The 14,477-nt window shown below is 46.0% G+C and overlaps 1 protein-coding gene across 1 annotated transcript; it reads left to right on the top strand.

Annotated features, from left to right (window-relative positions):
* Positions 1-466: 466 nt before the first annotated feature.
* LOC129591003 (uncharacterized) lies at positions 467-2,440 on the top strand. The gene is made up of 3 exons (XM_055486481.1): positions 467-767; positions 1,216-2,025; positions 2,106-2,440. Exons 1-3 carry the CDS (start codon positions 510-512, stop codon positions 2,256-2,258), a joined length of 1,221 nt encoding a protein of 406 aa, XP_055342456.1. The 5' UTR covers positions 467-509; the 3' UTR covers positions 2,259-2,440.
* The last annotated feature ends 12,037 nt before the right edge of the window (positions 2,441-14,477 follow it).

Here is a 14,477-nt window from a genome sequence, read left to right as displayed (position 1 = left end):
GCTTTTTGCGTGCTCCTGGACGAACTGTACATCTTCGCTCTTCAGCTGTTCGATCCGTCACTTGTCAGGAGCTGAAGGTTTAATATTTTCTTGAAACATGCATCTATTCGCCGGCAGTTATCGCTGCGCCGTTGTGTACGATATGCACCAGTGGAACGCGGTGGATGTGCTGATCAACGGAGCGCTGCAGCGCGGCGTCGTCATCGGCCTGGCATCTGGCGACAACGCCAACCAGGGCCTACTCATCGACTTCGACTGTCCACAGCGGCAGGGCGAATTCGGCGCGTACGGCAGCATCTTCAGCGACCCGTACCTGCTCCCCGCGTCCTGGGACGCGTGGCAGGAGGCTGCGTGGGCGCGGAGCCATCCTCTGCAAGCGCTGCTGCGCGTCGGTCATGGTCGCGCCTGGACATGGTGTCCGGTCAAATTAGCCCTCCCAGAGATTGCCAAGGCGTGCAAAGAGTCAGGCAGCGATTTTGATTGTGGTGTGGTGGAGGTGCAGTGGGGCGATGCGCGTGATTCCGCTGCGTCAGATCCGCGAGGTACCTTCCCCTGAAGATCTGCAGCAGCGCCGTCTGGGACCGGAGTATTTCGTCAGCCGAGAACGCCGTCTACCCAAGGGATACTGGACGGCGCCCCCGGAGGCGACGCGACTGCTGTGGCAGGAGCTCAGCCGCGAGTTTCAAGCCTGCTGCACTGCTGCACGTACTGACAGCTTTGCGTACTTTCAGCGCCGCGATGGGCTTGCTATTTCCCTTGACAGATTGGTAAGCTGGTTGTTACAGGTTGCAGAATGTTTCTCTTCGAAGTGATACATAAGTTGTTATTTTTCTTTTCGATATACACACCAACGAGCACCACTGAAGCAAGAATTTTTATATGTCCCAATTAACATGAGAAGGGATTGTGCACATACACTCATAGGCCATAGCATTATCACGCGTAATCTCCAGACTTAAATGTTGAAACAAAAGCAAGTGGAATAACTCTCGCCTGTTCTGATAAACAGTTTCTTAACAATGAATCTCCTTTAACAAACACAACTGCGACATCACAATAAGTGCCATTTTTTTTCTCAATTAGCAACAACTGCAGTCTGCAAACTTAGAGTAAAATTAGTGATTGTGGTGTTAGTACTGTAAATAACTGCTATAGCCTATAACTAATCAAGCGGGCGAGCGTTTTAAAATAACTGATACCTTTTGAAATTCGAAGGAACCAAGTTTTGACATCGAACATCACGCGTCTGTGGCGCCCGGCGAGAGCGATGGACGCCCAGAAGAAGGAGAATCGACCGGCCATCGTTTCGCTCCCTCTTTGAGAAGAGTCAAAGCTCGGTCCACCGACGAGCATCGAACGGGCCGCGGCCTTCCCTTGGCACGCGAACTATTGGCGGAGATCTTCCAGTCACTGGACAACATCGAGCGGGTCCGCAAGCGGCGCGTCTGCCGCCTGTGGGAGGCGATGCTGGATTCGAATGCGATCGGCAAGCACCTGTGGATCTCCTGCCGACATCCCTTCCACAGGTACCGCAGTGAGGAGGCCGAGCAGTTCCTGCTGGCGGCATGTATGCTCAAGTGCGTCATATCCGCCACGGACACCATCATCCTGGAGGATTCATCCGAGTTATGTTCTTGGTCGCGGGGCGTGTACGAAGTGGTCCTGATCTTGCTGCAGCAGCGCCGCATTAAGACGCTGGTCTTCTCCCGGTGTGATTTCAGTGATTACGATTACGAGCTGCGCCATTACATGAGGTTGATCAATCACCGGTGGTCTGAGCTGGAAGCCAGCTGCCGTGTGGTGGTGTGGCGCGATTGCGAGTGGTCGCTGCCGGAGACCAGCGCCCTCGTGGCCTTTGCCAAGTTCTGTCTGCGGGATGCAGCCGCGCAACGGCTGCTACAGTTGTGGGATGTCCATGAAAGGTCACTAGTGGAGAGAGAGCTGGTGGATCTGCCGAGACTCGCTGAGTGGGTGGCGTGTTGTGTCCGCACAAAGGATACTAACAAGTGCGAAGGAATAATATCGGTATGAGCCTGCAGGCTAAAGCCGCATTATGCAACGCATTCTGCTTTTGCCTGAAAGCCGCTGTTTTTCTTGGTGTTTAGGTTTTGAACGAGTTTATGGGTGCTGATCCACGAACGGCACAGTGCAGTGCTCATCAAAAATGGACGACGGAGAATTTGGCCAACTTGAATGTGTTCCGGCTGACAAAGTTGGCGCAAGTTGCCTTGTACGGCCGAATTGGCGATAGCATGTGAAAGAATGATTTATTCAGCAAAAGCCAATGCACATACAACAATGCTTGCGCTGGCCACTAATTAAAACGAGTTTCAACGATACGATACGAGTTTCAACACTGAAAAAACAACCAAAATCGTTATTGAGCCGGTTGTCTTTCTCTACGGCGATACTTAAAAATTCAACATGATTTTTGTGCAACTGTGGTGCTTTTTCTGATTCCAGCACACTACCTATGGTACCGTATTACAGTAATAGTGTTTTTCTTGGCTGAAGAAATACGGCCTGACTGCAGACAAATGAGAAATAACGGTATCACAGTGCTAAATTGTATAGTTGTGGCGAAATGGTTGACAGATACGGTCATCATGGCCTTTGCTGTAAGAAAAGTGCAGGACGGATGCGGCGCCACAGCGCGCTTTACAACATAGTTCAGCGGGCTTGCGGATCTGCTAAAATATCGGCTATCTTGGAACCTCCCGGACTTGATAGAGAAACTGGAAAACGACCAGATGGCATGACTATGTATCCTTGGCAATATGGAAAACCTTTAGTGTGGGATGTCACTGTAGCAGACACGCGAGCGGCAACATATATCGGCCAGACTTCTGACAACCCTGGCGCCGCTGCGGAAGCCGCTGAAATTCGAAAACTGGGAAAATATGAGAAGTTGAGGGATCGATACATTGTCCAGCCTTTTGCTTTCGAAACTATGGGACGCTGTGGACCAAGTACCAGTGGTTTTATTTCGGATTTGACCAAACGTATTCGGGAGCAGACTGGAGAAAGCCGTACGAAACAGTTTTTGTTGCAGCGTTGCAGTTTAGAAATACAACGGGGCACTGCTGCTTTTGTTCTTGGTACAGTTGAGTGCAGTCGCAATCTTGATGAACTGTTTTTGGTTTTCTAATTTACTGTGTATTGAAAATGCTTGTGCAATGAAGTAAAACGCCAATTGTACAGTACGTAGTTTGGCTGATCGATTATTCCGCGTTATATTTCGCAAATTTGCTATGTATCTACTGGACAAGTATTAAAGTGCGAGACTCAACTTACTTATATGGCTCGATTAAAACCGTATCAGAACAACAACAGAACCAAACAGGCAAACAGTTCGCACCGTACTCAGAGGTGGATCTCCTGCTCCTGTAATAAAAGGAGAAAATGGATGCAGTGCTGACATCTGGCTACAAGCATGGCTGAGGCATCATGGATTGTGGATTTTGACTGTTTTATTGCCACTTGAGTTTAATGGAGCTGAACGAAGACATGAGAACATGCCGGTGTTCCGCAATTTTGCGGACGATGAACGCTTGGTGGTTAACGTGTCATAGATTCTGCGAGCAGACACTCTTCACTGCAACCGATCCGCTTAGTCTCTGCTTGTCCCTCGTTGTGGACCTGTGGTGTTCTTGCCGGTTTTTGAGTCAGTTTTCGGAAAAACAAATCAAGCAGCCAAACACAACAAAAATAAGTAAGTACCGTAGTTACGAACAGGGTAGTAGGTGGCTAGGCGCTGAGCGGCGCCTCTCGCACCCAGGGGCAACAGTAGTTGAAAGGTCGTCATTGACACTTCGGTCAAATTCAGCGCTTGTGATTTTACAAACATTTAATTGTAATTTCATCATCCGTTCTTGGTTCGATCCGCCGGTTGATTGATTGATTGTTTATTGGGTAGCCAAGCCGGGTACAATTCGGCGCTATCAGTCTATCACATATCCTTATTTACGAAGACTTCTCCCTGCAACATGCACCTCTTCGCCATTCGCCACTCATTACAGTGGCACTGTGTATGAAGTGTGCCAGTGGAACGGCATGGATGTGTTGATCAACGGGACGCTGCAACACGGCGTCGTCATCGGTCTCGCGTCAGCGGACGACGCGCAGCAGGGTCTGCTGGTGGACTTTGACTGTCCGCAGCGTCACTGTGAGTTGGTGGAGTACGGGAACCTCTTCAGCTGTCCGTCGGTCGCCGTCGCATCGTGGGACGCATGGAAGGACCGGGCCTGGGCGGAGACCCATCCGCTGCAAGCCTTGTTACGCGTCGGTCCAGCTCGTGCGTGGACGATCCAACTCGTTCTGCCAGGAAGGACATTCCAATACGGCCGGATCGTACTGCAGCGATATGGAGTGTGTACTGGTTGAGGTGCAGTTGGGCGATGCGCTGATAAAAGAGATCGTCCCCGTCCAGCAGATCCGCAGTGTACCGTCGGCGGATGAACTGCAGCAGTGCCGCCTGGCTCCTGGCTACTTCATCAGCCGCGAATGCAGGCTGCCCAGGCGCTACTGGTCGGTACCCAATGTGGCCGATGGGCTGCTGTGGCAGCAGTTGAGCCGCGACTGTAGTGCTGGCTGCATTGCCGTTCGACAAAGTAGGTTATTGTTGTATTTCCAACGGAACGATGGACTCCCTATGGCACCCGATGATTTTGTAAGTCCTTAGTCGTAATGGGTTTACTAAGATTGTGTAAATACTAAATAGTCGTCATGCGACGCACGCACTTTCAGAAAATTTTTTGCGAAGATCAGCGCAATTGTAACCTGAATGTATCCCATTATGTATCCTATGTTCAAATTTTTCTGTCTTAGCTCAAAAGGAGGCGTTGCCTCGACTGATAAGTGGTACAGCCCCGCAATGGCTCTTCGTGGGTTATGGTGATGGCTATTTATTGCCTCTTAGGAACTTTTACCATTCGTTTGTTTTTTGTGCGTTTCTCTTTTGCCATTTACCGGAGGAATAATGTCACTATTCGTGTGTCCCATATTTAGCGTGTGGCTAACAGTTCTGACGGCCAATGTCAAAACGGCGGCGGAATTTTCTGCCGGCGGAAATTCTCGTGGTCAAACTGCCGGCGGAATTTTTGTAACTTTTTAATTTATTATAACCCTCTTTATCGGGTCGCATGCATGTACAGTCTTGCTGCTTCGGCAGTCTGCACAGAACGCGCGAACAAGTTCAAGAGAATACCTGAGCCGCGCAAAAGAGACAAACGGCCAATGTCAAAACGGCGGCGGAATTTTCTGCCGGCGGAAATTTTGTGTTTTTTGGTGTCGGTTTTCTTTTTATTTTGGCTTCTCAGTTAAAAGGCGTGTACCGGGTACTAGCCAGTAGCCACTCCTACTTAGTCCATTTTCGGAAAAACCACTTCACAAACCAGTAAACTTGCCAAAACCATGGAGAAAATTTTGCGGAAAAACAAAATTGGTAGTAGGCGCTTGTAGCCGGCAGATATATTGGCCTGTTTCCTGTTGGCGAGCCCGGCAGGAAAGTGGATTTTCTCCCATAAATCTGCCGAACTGCTCCCACAATTCTGCCGACCCGACCTATGCATTGTCTATGGGATCTCCAATATATCAGCCGAACCGGCGCAACAGTGAAATTTGATACTTTTGCTGAGTGCGAGCTGGCAGATGCACGCCCGGGCTGCGTCATATACACATACAGCCGACTAAGCATATTGTACCGCCACTAAACAGGCAGAGAAGCCCGCGCTTTCTCTTGCGCCGTGTCTAATCCTTGCAGGAGAGGACATCATCGCAAAACAAAATTAATTGATGAGTATATTTATATTTTTCCAAATAACTATTCTTCTAACGCATACAAACTGTGAATGCTGTACAATGTACATTTCCCTTAGACAACTTTACAGAACTTAAAAACTATCAAGCATTTAGTTCCGCAACAGTCACTGTACAAACCAGTTTGGTATGCCTTTATATGCACTGATGAAACTGTAAACGAAATGACAAAGGTTATTGAAACGCCATAAGTACTTTAAGTTTTTCAACACATAGGCAACATGAACATATTTGCAGTTAAATTGGCGAAGTCATGGAAAATTTGGGCACCCAAAATTTAAAAAATATTTTACATACAACGACCAATATATTTGCCGAACTGCACCCACATTTCTGCCGACCCAACGCTATGCATTGTCTATAGGAACTCCAATATATCAGCCGAACCGGCACAATAACAGCGAAATTTGACATTCTGCGTAGCGTTAGCCCAACCGGGCTGCAGCATCAGATGCAGCTTCCTAGGGACTGTACCGACACCGAAATTAGAGAAGCGTTTTCTCTTTATTAATGCAGTGCATAATTTTTTACAAATGAACGCTACAATTGCCTGTGCTGACTGTTTTTACTGGCACCGGGCAACTGGCATCCATACTGATCGTTGTAAACCGTAATTAATTGTTTTCAAAGCACTTAGATGTTATCTTTTATCTGCAAAATTTTATTTCATTCCATTGTGGAGGCTGCGTTTATTATCTGCTATCCTTTGAGAATTGTACCATTGCATCCGTTTACAGTGTTGTTTTTTTTCAAATTCGCTAAGTAATACACTGCTCATAGTTAGTGCTGTTGACAAATAAACAGTTCCAAGTACTGTACTGTTTCTGCACCCACAGAGGACACACACGAATTTCTATTTTCCATCTGAGCTGATCTTAGAAGGTCATACATGTTGCACGACTGAAAAAAAGTATCGGAAGAAGAACTTTCCACTACTTCCTTAAATTTTGCGGCTGCAAAGGCTGCATCCAAACTTTTCTTTTTTTGCACGGCGTTCTGGAATGCAGCTAGTGTGAAACGTTTGGATCGGGCAATTTTTATATCGGCATTTGATCACTTTCTTAGCGGAAGTTGGTGCAGGCAATCTGCAGCTGCATATGATTGGAAACCGATGGGTAAATCGTTGGGGATCGTCGCATGCCTCCAATAAATTTGTCTGGACTTCGGTGCAAGGGAACGGCGCCATGAACTTGTTCACGACACAGTTGTGAAGGTGCTGACGCATCTATGCGAAGAGAGCATAATAAATAAAATGCTTTTAGGGGCGCTTAGTTCAGTTTTTGATTTGAAAAACCTTGTATGCTAAATTTTTATCTCAGCAGAACGGCTGACTGGAAATAGGCCTCTAAAATTTTGCAAGTTCGGAAACAGTACAAGGAGCGTTCAAAAAATAATTCGGCATTTTTGTGTACCGGCAATCTGGCATGACAGGCGTTAGTTATATAAACCAGAAAAGCAATGTTTGGATACGCTTTCCAAAAAAAGTTTCGTGTTTGGTAAGCGAGTGTATTAACGAAGTTCCGAATAGTTACCTCATCCTTTTCGAACACGATTTTGCTCAGGTCCTGTTCGTAACAAACAGATGTGGCAGAAGCCACTGCGTAGAGTCCACAATCGATATGATTTGGCTGTTGGTCACAGGGCTGCAGACGTATTTCGATTTCTTTAGCAGTAGTGTTAGCCAGAGCTGCACTTATTTTCATAAGTTCCGAGTCTTTGGCTTTTCCCATTTCAAGCGCCAAGCTGTCAAAAACATTTACAATAAAGGGTGACTTTCTTCCGGCTTGCTGGCCGATCCCTTGGAGCACAAGGAAATGGTTGCGGTGAACAAACGCAATTTGCAGAAATTTGCGATCCTTAAAGAATAAAGAACGCCGGGTTGGTGACAATTCGCCTTTGTCGTCCAAGACTTCTATTGGGTGTAAACCATCAATATGCGGAAACTGAGCTTTCAAAATTTCTAATACTCCAGAAATTATGAAAGTTGTCAGAGGCTGCTTTGGTGCAAGTATGCTGGCTAAATCTTCATGGGTCAATCCGATATCCGACAGAACTGAGGATAAGCGTCTTGACGTTTGGATTCCGACCGCTTGCACTGGATTTTCGAAACTTCGAGTAATTTCCGGGTCCGATATCTCATCTTCTGCATCCGAGCGTTCTCCCAACAGGGCCTCGAGTTCCTTAAACAAAAATATACTTAATAAAAAAAATAACGGGACATTTTGCTTCTTTTTTTGCATACCGGATACCGTACGCGTTATCGTACAACGTCTACAGATGCCGTACAACCTCTACTCGCATACTGAAGGGTGAATGCGTCAAATACTGAATTTTTATGTTGTTGCATATGGCAAGATGTGTCAATTCTTTTCGATTTTCGGGTGTGAGACTGTGTTGATTCACCCTGGGTTAGGGCGGTGATTTAAATAAAACGGGTTTCCTTAATAGGCATTTTGTATGACAGTTCATGTTCACACTTTACACCCCCTAACGATTTTAAAAAGATTGTAAGGAAAGACGAGCCGCATGGCCGGTAATTATGATAAAATAGAATTCTGAGTTTATTATCCAAGTTTTAAGCATGAACTAAATTTATTGAGTTTCTTCTCTATGAAACCACACTTTGAAAACTTTTTCAAGGTCACTTTGAGAATTATCGTTCTATCAGCATCGGTACTAATATTTGGGAGAGGGGTTAGGAGCCAATTTTTTCTGAATCAAAACGCAAGTGACACTGTTTTCAACCATGCTGAATCTAATTGCGGTTTTATATTTTCAAATTCAAAACAGTTTTTTTTCTAGAGGGGACGGGGTTGTTGTAATACAGATCGTCTTGATAATTCTAAATTTACACTGGTGTATATACAGTAGTACAGTAGCATTTTTAGAAAAATAACATTTCACCTTTAAATCATATTAGAATATGTAAAATAATTTTCGTTTCATACCTTTCTCCGATCATGAAAGGCTTGTTGAATAGCCAATGATTCTTCATACAGCTTTGCTTTAGCAGATTCAAACTTCTCTTTACTGATTGTCACAGTGCTTGGTTTTCTACGGTCCATTTTCATATTTCCCTTGCCATCGTACGGGGGCAGGCTAAAACCCCCTGATGACGCGCACTTCTTGAACCATGCTAAAAGTTCGTTATTATGAGCGTACGGGTGCGATGCAACAGGGGAAGCCGCCAGAAACTCAGCAGCGAATAAAATGCTGTACATCCCTGAATATTTTGGAGAAACTGGCACATTCTTAAAATTCAGTTTTAAGTCGCCGTTTTCTGTGCCAAACAGCTCCCAGTATCTTTCAATCATTTCATCTGTCAGCGGATGCTTCGTGCAGTCATAAATGTCCACGGCTCCCAGTTTGGAACATGTACAGAAAACATAGAAGTCGTCATCAAAACGGATGATCTGCGCCCACATTTTTCTGTCCTCAACATTCTTTCTGATACGTTCAAAAATGTGGCGGCCTAAACCGTCAACAACAGGACAGAAGAATCCACAAATATTCTTTGGAAGATTTTTCTCCGCGCAGCGCAAAAATACGCTCACAAGGTCATATGAATCCGTAGTACTTGAGTCTTGGGAAAGTAAACTTGACCCCGCAGTCACTGAATTAGAGATTGACTTGGTGACTTTGGCTGCGGACTGTCCTGTTGCAGAAGACAATTGCCTGGGCACAGTAGGAACGATCATGGAACGTTGACCACCGGTTCCTTTCGGTGTCATGTCTTTCAAGGCCGCGGGCGTAATCTCGGATTCTGGTTTGTTGTTCGCCAACCCGTTTTGGCGGGCTTCGTTCATACCAGACTTGTAGAGGTTGCTGACAGCCTTTTTAAAACGGTCATGATCCACAACTTCAACATGTGTAGCTGCTGCAGCCTTGGTTGCTGCAGTGCGCGTTACAAGCCCGTACGGCGGGAGGGAAAACCTTTTGGATTCGACGAGTTGCTTGAACCAGTCGGCTAGCTCATTTTCAGTTCCATGGCGGTTACTCGCTACCGACACTCCGAATATGTACTCACAAGCGTGAGCAATTGAACTAATCGCTGTTTTAGTTCCAGGAAATGAAAGCGCATGGAACTTTATTTGGAGATGTCCTTCCTCCGACGCAAACATCTGCCAGTAGCTTTCGGTCATACGGTCCGTTAATTCCCTGCAATTTGTACTGTCGTACACATCGACGTTTCCCAAGTTGGTGCACACAGCTAGGACGAAGCGACTTTCTTCGACGAAAATAATCTGAACCCACGGCTTCGTGTTGTGCGTTTCTTTCCTGACGTCACTGAAGGTGGCCCGTGTAATGTTGCTGACATCCGGGCAGGCAAATGCGCAGAAGTTTCGCGGAAAAATACTTTTTGGTAACCGATAAAACTGACGCACAGCCTGAAAAGAGCTGGTTAGAGAGGTCATTTTGATCTGATCAGCAGGATCTGATTGAGTTATATCGCGAGCGCCGGAAGCAGTTGCCGCACGGGAAAAACGCACTCGTTTCTTCGGATTTCTTAAATAAGCTTGATTTAGCCGCTTGACCAGCACAGGATTCCCTTTACAAGGTGAATTCGCAAGGCGAAAAGCGGGATACATGTCGGTTAGCTTTTTTTGCACCTACACAGAAAGACAAAAAGTAATTAATTCGTTAGTTCCTATATGTTGCTTTGTTTCAAAAGGGTGCTTACTGCCTTTACACAATAATGCTTGCGGAAATTGCATATTTTCTAACCGAAAATATTGAATATTCGTTTAATTATGAGAACCATACAATTTATTTATGAGTACCATTATGAAAACTACAATTATGAGAACCCTTTCTTATAGATAAAGTGACCATAACTCACCATAACCAGTGCCATTAAGTACAATTAGCCCTTCAGGTGTCGGTATGTCACTCAACGAAAAATGGTCTTGTATTTTGCAGGAAAGATTTAATTTACCTTTGCTTTGCCATTCGAAGAAAGTTTCTGCAGGTAAGGCAATTTATCCCTCTCGGGAAAATTCGACAATTTCTGCACAAGACACAAGTATTTATTATTACCAGATCAATCACAATACCGTATGCCAGTTTTAGCAATCGTAGGATTATTTGTCGTTTTACTACTACTTAAAACTGTAAGTCTTACTTCGGTTTCTATTCGAAGTCCAATGTTTTCGGCTTCTTCGCGTGTGATTAGGATGACGGGCAGACGGTTGGATATGCGTTTGACATTTAGGTTGTCATGCGTTTCTGGCGATTCGAGTTTTCCGGATGCTATAGTGTTCTCAACCCATCGGCGAAGATCAGCGGGATCATAATGGCGCATACATGGATCCTTATGAAAAACAGCGATATCGGCAGCAAAAACCATTGCAAAAAACCCACAGCTGACACCATCCAACTGCTTTTGTACCGGCATGTAGCGAACTTTTATATTCTGGCAGTTCCTACCATAGCACTTCCATAACTGATACTTGAGGCCTTCTGATAGCGGTAAAGCCAAGGAGTCGTACAACAGGACTTCATTATTTTTCTGGTCCCAAGAGGAAACGCAAAAGTGATTCACGTCATTAAAGTGAATCTGACAACAGACCTTTGAGCCTTTTTCTAATCCGCGAAAACTAGGGGCCAAAGGGGTAAAAGTATGCAGCATCCCTGATACGTTCTTGGTATTCCGAATTACGGTCTCAGAAAATGCATTAACAATATCAGGGGAGATGTCGCCATTATTGCGGAGCCGTTCCAACTCGCTTTGGAGTATCATCAAACCGTTACGCGAACAGATGGTTTCGCCATCAATCAAGGACTTCGGAGAGATTTTTGCATCTGCTGCTGATGGAATTTCGGCAATATCTGATCCAGCATTCGAGGATTTTTCAAGCTACAAGGAAAGATCTTCTTCGTAACGTTTCCTACGGAAACCTTACGCAGGCGCTGGGATTGGTTAAAAATAAACGCGGAAAAGAATTGAAATGTTTTAATGGTGTTTCTTTGCGACTCCATAGGGAATCTGACAGAGAGAATCACCAATTGAGCAGCCAGGATCAGGCTGACCTTTAGCTTTCCATCTTTCCGCCGTAAGACTATAAAAAGACGAAGCTGAGTGCAAACAGAATCATTCTGACCTATTCAGTTAGAGGGAATCGTTCTGACCTTTCAGTTACACGTGGGATCCTATACTATATATAATACATAGACAGATTACGTCTGCCATATATCATATATAGGCTTGCTGGTTTCAACCATGCAGCGCCTGCGTAAAACCTGAATGTGTACTGAGATTAAGTTTCGTTAAAATATGAACAGATGTACTTACTAAGCAGGATAAGCCCATGGTACGTCACATATCTGGTCTTATCTTAATAACCGCACTTAAACTCCATACTTACATTGTCGCTTATTTCAGAACGGAGGCTTTGTTCCTGGCGACTTAACTTGATGGGTATGCGGACATCACAGTTGGGAATGAACTGTAGAGTTGCACCGTATCGAATTTGAGCATCACTTGCCCTTGCTGATATAACTTTGGCTGGCCCCTTAAGTTTCCGGCGCTTTTGACCTTGTATTCGGTTTCCTTTGATTTTATCATAAAAGTACACCACGTCTCCTGCAAAGATGAACATAATTGTCTGTACTAATCTGTATACGCTGCAGCGAAGAAAATGTCACAGCGACTGAATGTAGGTCTGGATATGATAACACAATCATGGAAAAGCAAACATAAAACTTCTGAGTTGCAAATTTCAAACCACATTACAAAAACACCCAGCCCACTCCCGCACCTAACAATGGCCATGTTACCGGCTTCAAATTTATAACGGCTCCCGGCTACCGGCTACGGCTACCGGCTACCGGCTACAATTTATAACGTCTTCCCGCTACAAACGTTTATTGCGGTAATTCCTTTCAAGATCTTTGATAACTGTTATTTATACTTATGGTAATCTGGAGTATTTTCTCTAAAACTTTTGCACTACATGTATGTCAGGCTCGGAAAGCAAAGACTGCACTACAGATATGTCAAGCTAGAAAAGCAATGTCCCAACTCCAAATCGTGCGAAGAAAAACCAGCGCAAGGGCGCCTGGAATTTTTTTCTCACGGAAATTCAATTTTGTAACAGCCGATGATACTTTGAAGTATGCAGCTGCTGCTAATGAAAAAGTGACAGTTCCAGAAATAACTGAGCTGTGAAAAAATTTTAAAAAATACAAGGTAGTGCACGCAGATAAGGGTAGTGCCGAGAGGTTGTGTACTGAGCACAAGGGTGTGTCAGGAGTGGTAACCATAATGTTTTGCAAAATTTCTTCTGCAAATACTTCTGCAAAATTTACAAACGGTTAAGGAGCACGAGTGGAAAAAGTGATTATTTATTTATATTTTTTTTAAGTGGCTTTTGCGTGATTATTTATATACTCGCACTTCAGAAGTATTAATTTTGTTAATTTGTTGTTTTGCGTGTACAGGTAGGTCCAGCTACCGTTAATGTATAATGTGTTCGTCCTGTGCATTGCGTCTGACTGACTGCTATAATCTGTAAAAATCTCCTACTTATTTATTTATGTATAAATAGTGTGTAGTGTGTACTGTACGTAGTTGTTGGCTTTTGAATCTTCAGTCGCCAGTCTGAGTCTTCGTCCCCCAATCCTTTTTTCGATTCCCCATCTGCCACGTGCTGGGCATTCTGTAGCTTGATCTCCCCCTGCAACATGCACTTCTTCGCCAGCAGCACCTACCATAGTGGCGAGGTGTACGAAGTGTACCAGTGGAATGCGGTGGACGTGCTGCTCGACGGGACGCTGCAGCACGGCGTCGTCATCGGTCTGGCTGGCGCGCAGCAGGGCGTGCTGGTGGACTTTGACTGTCCGCAGCGGCACTGCGAGCTGATGGCGTACGGGAACCTCTTCCACTGCCCGTACGTTGCCAACGGACCCTGGGACCAGCAGCGGATACCCGCACATGTCTGGGCGGCGACTCGGCCGTTGCAGGCCTTGTTGCGCGTCGGTCCCCAACGGGCGTGGACGTGGTGGCCCGTGCAGCGCCTCGTGGCGGAGAACGCCAATAACGACGGCACGTACAGCATCGGAATGGGGTGGGTTGTGGTGGAGGTGCAGCTGGGGAATACGCTGATTAAAGAAGTGCTCCCTTGCCAGCAGGTCCGCTGTGTCCCGTCGCCTGACGATCTCCAGCAGCGCCGTCTGCAGCCGGACTATTTTGTCATCCGGGAGTGCTGTCTGACTAGCGGATACTGGCCGGTGTGCATGGTGGCCAACGGACTGTTGTGGCAGCAGTTCAGCCGCGACTGGCGGGCGTGCTGCGTGGCCGTTCGTGACGGGATCTTCTCGTATTTCCAGCGGCACGATGGTGTGCCTATAACACCCGGTCAATTCGTAAGTACTACTACAAGCCCGTTTGAAAACCTTTTGACTAGATATGTGAGGAACGTGGGCTTGAGCCATTCAGGGTGCTTCGGCACGTCACGCTTCTGGTCGTTACCGCCTCTGCGGTGTGAGGTAGTCTCAGCTAGTATCTTGCTAGGGATTAATGCCATATGGCACTGTTGAATATTCCTGTGATCGTGCGTGCACGGCTTTTGGTTAACAGGAACGCACGTGTAACGACGCTACAGCGCGCAGTGATCGCGACGCCGGTAAAGGAGACCTCGATCTGGCCGGCGAGTGGATGG

This window comes from Paramacrobiotus metropolitanus, unplaced genomic scaffold (assembly GCF_019649055.1).
Source record: "Paramacrobiotus metropolitanus isolate TYO unplaced genomic scaffold, Prichtersi_v1.0 Parri_scaffold0000043, whole genome shotgun sequence".
Classification (NCBI taxonomy): Eukaryota; Metazoa; Tardigrada; class Eutardigrada; order Parachela; family Macrobiotidae; genus Paramacrobiotus; species Paramacrobiotus metropolitanus.
Note: the sequence above shows the minus strand (reverse complement) of the source record. Positions and strands in the feature narration are given on the sequence as shown.